The sequence below is a fragment of the Arachis ipaensis genome, chromosome B9 (assembly GCF_059453495.1).
Source record: "Arachis ipaensis isolate K30076 ecotype BB chromosome B9, ASM5945349v1, whole genome shotgun sequence".
In the NCBI taxonomy this organism is placed as follows: Eukaryota; Viridiplantae; Streptophyta; class Magnoliopsida; order Fabales; family Fabaceae; genus Arachis; species Arachis ipaensis.
In genome coordinates, this window is record NC_142444.1 from 156,194,021 (window position 1) to 156,202,033 (window position 8,013).

Consider the following 8,013-nt stretch of genomic DNA (forward strand, 5'->3'; position numbering starts at 1 on the left):
TCTACACAAAAAAGCTGAAATTGGTGAGTATCATGAAACTTTTAACATTCATCATGCATTGTTACAAAAAATTAATTAAAATAACATTGATAAATGTGAGAGTTTTATGAAACCGCCGTAATTTTTACTAATTTTGGCGGTTTTAGCTCTTGTATGAATGAAGGAAGACATTCAGGGCATCCTTGTTTTCATATTTTGTTTAGTTAGGCAGTTAGGTTTGGTCTGATAGATGTACCATTTATTGAGCATAAGTGGAAGAAAAATGGTATGTGTAGAGAATTAGAGATACTATATAGCCTATACCCTACTATATGCTTCAACAAGTGGGGATGAGTTCTATTTTAGTAGTTTCCAACAAACATTCTTGTAAAACTCTTAATTCATAAAAAGTGCATTGACAAAAGTATATTCTATATAACTTAAATCTAAAAAGAAAGATATTAGTATATAGTATGGAGAAATTTTAAATGTTTTTAAAACACTAATATTCCAATGATTTTAGCCATTGATCTTAAGTATAAAAAATATATATTGAAATCAATATTTAAAATTATTGAAATATCATTATTCCAAGAACATTTGAAATTTTTTTCTATGGTATATGTTGTGATAAGAATGAGTATGTGGATGCTATTTATTATGGGCGGCTCATGTTCTCAAGGATAAATGCATTAAAGAAATTTAAAAATGTAAATCTTCCTTCGCCTATAAATAGAGAAGCAACTGAGGAAGAATTATACATATCAATAAACAATTCTCTCTCTCTTTATATTGCAATACTTCTTTCTCTTTTTATATTTCTTTATATTTGTTACCTTTTCTTTTATTTATTTAGTTATTTTATAACAGTATATACTTTTAATGATGGAGAAATGTTGTGTGTTGTAATATAGGCATAGCATTATTGTTGTTGTAATTCTTTGTTGACCATTCAAATGGGTCAACCAGCACCATTTACTGTGAAGGAAGCACAAAATCTAAGGTGAGAAAATGGGTATGAATTGATGTTTGGGATTTGAAATTTCAGGCATGGAATAAGTAGTAACATTGCGCCTGTTGATTGTGAAAGTGTGTTATCTGCCATTGGAGCCTCTATTATTTAATATTTATTTATTTCACAAGGAGGTTATTTATTTATTGTAGCTGATGGGGACAGACAGATATATGAGGTAAAAAAAAACAGAGCAAAAGTTTCCATTTCCAATAATAAATAGTTTGAGAGAGGACAAGTATGCGTGATGCAACCGTTCCCTTCTTTAAAGACTTCACATGAATTCACCCATCCCTCTTTCCCTTCCCTTCATTCTACTATTCTATAACACTATACTAATTTTTTTTTCCCTCTTAAATCTTAATCAACCATCAGTGTCCTTTTCAACCGTTTTAGTAATATCATAACATAATAAATGAAATGTATTTATTTCTAAATACTAACAGGTTTATACAATTTCCCCTGGTGTCTCCAACATAGGACCATGTCCCTAAAAACAGTACTCTAATTACTATATACTATACAAATGTGACACATATAATTAATCAAAATTAAAAATAATTAAATAGGAGGGGAGGGTATGAAGCAGACAGTGCTGAAAAAGTGGTGTTCCAATTGAGTTGTTTGATGGTAGGAACATTTAATAACATTGAATTTTATTAAATTTTGACACATGAAATGCACCTACCAAAACCCCATTGCTATTGCCATATTCTCTTGCCTCCATAGCTTTAAATACAACCATTCTGAATTCATATTTATTACTCACCAACATTCACATATCATAATACCCTTAACCCCCTTTTTTTTTTCTTTCTTAACTTTCATTCAGAAACAAGAAAAAAAAAAGAGATCTAAATGAGAAAGAAAGCACTAATGAAACTGCCACTATCTCTATTCAAAACCAAAGAGGAACCGCCACAAAGAAGAAAGCATCATCATCATCATAATGTTCTTCCATGGCAGAACTTGTTTCCATCTTGCGGCGGAAACTACCCGAACACACTCTCTTTTCGCGGCGGAGACGGCGGGGATTTCTTCAAGACGGTGAACTCTGTGTTCTTGGATCCTGCAGCTACAACCATTGAAGCAAGCATGACGGAGACACCATCAGCAGAATCATGGTTTTCATCGGAGTCGGCAAGCGCGGTGAGCTTGTCGACGGAGTCAGAGGAGTACGACGGCGAGTCTCTGGAGATGGTGGTGCGCGGCGTGAAGAGATCGGAGAGGCTGTTGTTCGAGGCAGGGGAGACAAAAACAAGCTCCATTTTGGAGATGGCGAAAGCAAGTAGTAGCTTGCCGTTCAAGGAAAGTGTGGTTGTGGCTATGGAGTCTGAAGATCCGTACAGTGATTTCAGGAGGTCAATGGAGGAGATGGTTGAGTGTCATGGAGTGAAGGATGATTGGGAGGGTTTGGAAGAGCTTCTTTGTTGGTATCTCAAGGTTAATGGTAAGAACAACCATGGATTCATTGTTGCTGCTTTTGTGGATTTGATTATCACCATTGCTGCTTCTGCTTCTGCTTCTGTTGCTGCAGCAGCTTCTTCTAATAACAACTCAACTTCTTCTTCTTCTTCCTGTTCTTCTTCTTCTTCATCTTCTGATTCTACAACTACTACTACTTATTCTTCTGCTGTTTCTTCTTTTCCTTCTTCTCCCTTGTGTTTATCTCAGGGACACAATGACATTGTTCATCATAAACACCATCATAATGATACTGCTACTACTAGTTAGTTAGTTAGTTGTAATAATAATAATAATCTAAGTGTAGTTTAGTTTAGTTTCATTTTATTTCATTCTCAACCTCGTGTGTATATATGTAGTGCAGGTTAATTACAAAGAAATTTAGTGAGAATTAAATTTTTCAGAATCTTTTTTCCTTTTCATTTTTGAGGAAAAAAATTAAGTAGAAATATAAGTTTAGGCGAAAATTCACGCGAAGTTCTTCAGATGAAATTGATAGTTAAAAACTGTTAAATCACAATTCAGTCAAACCCGTCATATAAGTAAAATATGGAGTATTAATATTATTTTAAAACTTGTCTTAATCCACACACTTTAGTGTCGCTCAATCGATGTGAAGATATTAAATGTAAGATCATTGTTAAGAGTAATTAATAATGAGATTATTCAAATGTGGTTTTTAAACCTATTTATCTCAATTCTATTGTAAAAGCAAAATGCATTCCATAATCATAGATTCAAAATGTGATAGCAGTCGGTTCAACTGTTCAAGAACATCTCTCTCTTTCTTTTCTTTTCTTTTTTTCCCCTTAAGAAAAGGTTGCTATAGCAAAGGGTGTTAATTCAACACCCTTATTGCTATGGGTACATTAATTTGCATAACAATTTCAATGTTTTAGAGTACTGTTAAAAACAATTTATTTTCATGTAAACTAAGTTTTGTTTTTCCTTCTTTGTAATATTGAACTAAATATTTTGATTTGATGCTACTAGTATGTTAGTATGTCCAGTGGACGGAAGCTTCTTCAGTGTTTCCTGGGTATGAGAAGGTACGATGGAGATTGGTCAGGATAATGGGCCCATCAGGCCTGTGGGGTTTCAAAATGGTCCATCTCATCATCTCAGAATTGGGTAAGTTTGTTCGAGATATAAGCCCATTTCCCAACTTGGATGGCTCAGCCTGTTGATTTGTTTTCTTGGGCCATACTTAAAATCATGGATCTCGGCCCCATGTTTGTTCTGATATATCAGGCCAAATATTTGGGCTTCGAATATTTCCGTTAAATAACTAGCTTATTCCCAATTGGGCTTATACGTATGGTACTGCTGTTCTTCATTATTAATCAAAGAAAAAAGAATGTCCAAAAAAAAAAAGGAAAAAGAAATCCCACAACCAAAAACTCAAACAAGTCCAAAAAAAAAAAAAACATCATAATTACACTTTAATTAATAATAATTATGGTTTGTTGAATGGTCAACTCACTTGTTCGCTTAAACAAGTGTCGAAGTTCGAATTATGCCTTGTGCATATAGCAATCCATTGGCTTGGCCAGTGGCAAACCCTTAAATAAAATTTAAATTTGCGATGAATTAATTACTGACCTGTTGAACTAAGAGATACCGACAACCAATAGATTAATTTGAATTATGTATCTAGAAATAATGAGGTTCGGTGCATTTATATTTTGGAATTAAAAGGGTTATTCTCCACAAATCACAAGTTGAAACTATTTTAAATATGTGTCACTATGTGTCACTTTCAAACATAAACAGCCAAAGATCATATATTATTTATTTATAAAAAAAAAATATTCTATTGCCAATACATTACATCACTCTACTTTTTTCCTTATTACTCTTGTATTTTTATAGAGATGTTGCTTACTATTAATTGCATTTTTTCGTTACTAAAAGTATAACTCGATTGAATAAGAACTAATGTGCGTTTTGTAACCAACTTTGTTGTAAGCATCTATTTAATTTTTAGGTAATTCTTCGTTTGTTAGTTTGAATTATGATGGAGGGATCAAAACTCATTACCAAAATTGAAGCCATGATTGAATTGTACTGCGAAAGTACTTTTAATTTTAGGAATGAAGTGATTGATTATTACTACTTAAGAGTTTCATTTGGATTCTTCAAAGCTGTAGTGGCATTTGCTTTAGTTGTTGTATAGAGTAGAGTAGAATAGACTAACGCATTTGGTTTCCGAAAACACATGGCTTCTTCTATAAAGTTAGAGATACGAATCGAACCACATTGTATATAAAGTCACAAACACATGGACATGGCAATTGCCCAAGACGCATTTCTAAACATATTATGATGCTCATATGGTAATTTTAAATTTTTAATGGCGCTACAAGTGGCTGATTTTTTTAGTTATTGACGTTTAAAATGTGTTATATTTAATTATGGAAAAATAGTGTATTTTTTATGGATATGGAGATAATTTTTTTTTAAATTGAAATTCACAAATCGGAGATTCAGTTTTATTTTTGGAAACAAAACTTAGGGTTAGATTTGGGGTAATAGAGAAATTTGAGCCTTAGATTTGTGTGGACTGAAATTTTTTTTTAAGTAATAAGCAAATCGGTGGGTCAATTTTGTGGAAAAAAAATTATAAACCACAAATCTGACCCTCAGATTTGTAGTATAAAAAAAAAATTAAAATTCACAAAACTGTGCCTCAGATTTGTGATCATCCATACAAAAAAAATACACAAACTCTCCACATTATTTAAAAACACTACCACAATCTCAATAATAAAAATAAAAAGTTCGCTACACGTAGGCTCAATTTTTTGTATATTATAAACTAATGTGTGTTATTCAATGATATTTGATTGGTATTGTATATTACTCTGCTATAGGCCTGCTTCAACTTTTTGAAAGAAACAAAACGTCTTTAATGTTTTATGGGAGAGTGACTTTTTTTTTTAATAAACAAAGCAAAACGGGAGCAACGGATTGCACAAATTTTTTCTTTTTTTTTTTTTATATTTTGCATGAAGAAAACGTCAACAATGAATTGTAAGAATTTTTTTTATTATAGGCAAATTGTCGGTGACGTTTTGCTTGAAGATATATTTTAAATTATTTTCCGGTCAAAACGTCGTTGATGTATTGCTTAAAAAGTAAAAATGTTAGTGACGTTCTCTGAAAACGTAAGCGATGTTTTGTGTTGGGGAATAAAAAAAATATAAAAATAACTATAAAAGAAGTTTTGGATTGTGTTAAAACGTAAAAATAGAGTATGAGACTAAAGTTTAAGTGAAGTAATGAGAGCTTTGTTCTACAAAATGTTCTTAGTTTGAGAGAATGAACAAAATTCGTGAGTGAGTGAGTGTGATGAGTGTATAAAATAGAGGGCTATATTAGTTTAAAAATATATTACAATGGTCAGATTTTATCTCACACACATGAAGGTGTGAGTTTTTTATGTGAGAATTCATGTGTTATTGTTGTTCCTTTTTCAATAACATATGAAGGACTTAAGAGTATACTTTCTCAAAGTGTAGATCATCAAGTGCAAAAAAGAGTTATAAATATTCTGTATAGGCAGTCTGTGCTAGTATTTGGTAGTTTCGGTCAATTTCAAATAATGCATGTGACTGATGAAGCTAGTATGCAAAGAATGTTTTTTACCTATCATCAAACTAGAGCACATGCTTCACTTATCGAGTTGTATGTTGAGTTCGAAGAAATCGATGATGTTGACTTTTCAGAACCCAACATAGACTGGGTGGGTTATAATACTGAAAGCAATGAAGAGTTTGAAGGTAATTATGAAGTTGTTGGTCCAACTGAAGATGTAGAGGAAGATGAGATAATGGTTGAAAGAGATGTGGCTGATGTTGCAAATGCACTAACCGGACAACATCCATATGGAGGGCCATCTTTTATGCATGCTTTGAATCTTGATGCCATGCATGCACCATAATTTTCTGAAGTCAATACAGGTAATTTTGTTGTTGTTGTTGTTATTCACTTTTTTAATATTAGTAATATTATTATTTGTTTTGCTTTTATGTTAGTATTTTTTTTAAATTGTTATTAATATTTATTGTTGTCATTATTATTATTAATAATAGAATATTATTTAGATTTATTTTTGTTTTATTATTGGTGTAGCCTCAGCTGTTGTAGCTGCCGGTGAATTCGTCGTTGGAATGGAGTTTAACTCTAGAGAGGTTGTTATTGCATTAGTTAAAAAGTATATCATTCGAAGAGGAGTTGATTACAAGGTATATGAATCAGAACCAACAACATTCTATGCGAAATGCGTACAGTACGGAACAAGTTGTGATTGGCTTATCAGAGTTAGTCTTATGAAAAGACAGTATTGTTGGGTGATAAGGAGGTACAATAGTAGTCACACGTGCACCAGAAGTACTATATCTCAAGATCATGCTAAACTAGACTCTGATATAATTGCAGAAGCGATAAAACCATTAGTTGAAGCTGACCCATCCATAAAGGTGAAGTCTGTCATTGCTAAAGTGCAGTCGAAGTTCAATTACACGATAAGTTATCGCAAAGCATTGTTGGTCAAGCAAAAGGTAATGAAAAAAATATTTGATGGGTGAGAATCTTCATATGAAGTTTTGCCCACATGATTTGAAGCAATGGTTTCAAAAGAATACATTAATAATAATAATAATCAATTATTAATACATAAATAATTTTGTTTTTCAAAACGGCTATTTTAAATTTTAAATAACACTAACCTAACCTAACGCTAACAGTAACTAAGTCACTAACAATAATTAATTTACTAAAACTATCTAACCCTAACACTAACTAACACAGTAACACCTATACTAATGCCGGTACTACTACTAATAATTAATTAACTTACTATTAATTAATAGTAAAATAACCTAAAAAAATTACGAAACCTTAGTCTATCTTTTAAAAATTTTTGTTCATACTTTCGGTTCAAAAAAAAAAATCACTAAAGCATATAAGTATTTACTTAAATGGCTTTGGTTTAGTTGCGGTGACTGATAAATATGGGTACTGCCGTTTTGTTTTTGTGGATTTCTTTATTTTTGGTGGGGTAAGATTGATAATGATGAAAGAGAGCCGTTTTGTGGTGGAACTGAGAAGAGAAGATGAAGAAATAGAAAAGAAAAGAAGCTACTAGAGTTAAAAATCTTCACGCTGTAACAAGGGAGAACTTCTCATCCACGTGTTAATCATGCACACAAAACGTCACTGACATTTTGTGTTTTGCTGAAGAAGAAACTGACGTGGGTGAGATAACGGCAGTGACGTTTTCCTATTGCAGTCAGTGATCCCCACAACGGCGTTATACACATTTTTTTGGACATTTTAGTGGATTATACCAACCTAGGTTTAATATTAAAAATAAAAAACTCCTATAGGTAAATATATTATATCATATATATAAACTCCAATTTTATAATTTGTAAAATAAAAGGATTTTTTTTTCTTTTTAGGGCTAATAGGGTGAATCCACAGTTTTGTGTTTGCGTGCATTTTTTTTTTGTCTATCAAATTATTGGATTTGAATCCTCTAAATTTTGAATTTC

General features: G+C 31.9%; 1 protein-coding gene across 1 annotated transcript; it reads left to right on the plus strand.

Annotated features, from left to right (window-relative positions):
* Positions 1–1,723: 1,723 nt before the first annotated feature.
* Positions 1,724–2,861, plus strand: LOC107616750 (transcription repressor OFP13). Its single transcript, XM_016318681.3, has one exon. The coding sequence runs from the start codon at positions 1,850–1,852 to the stop codon at positions 2,723–2,725; it is 876 nt and encodes a 291-aa protein (XP_016174167.1). The 5' UTR covers positions 1,724–1,849; the 3' UTR covers positions 2,726–2,861.
* Positions 2,862–8,013: the final 5,152 nt, after the last annotated feature.

Excerpts from the sequence above, each read along its gene's own strand:
- LOC107616750 (XM_016318681.3), top strand. The coding sequence starts at position 1,850 with ATGAGAAAGAAAGCACTAATGAAACTGCCACTATCTCTATTCAAAACC.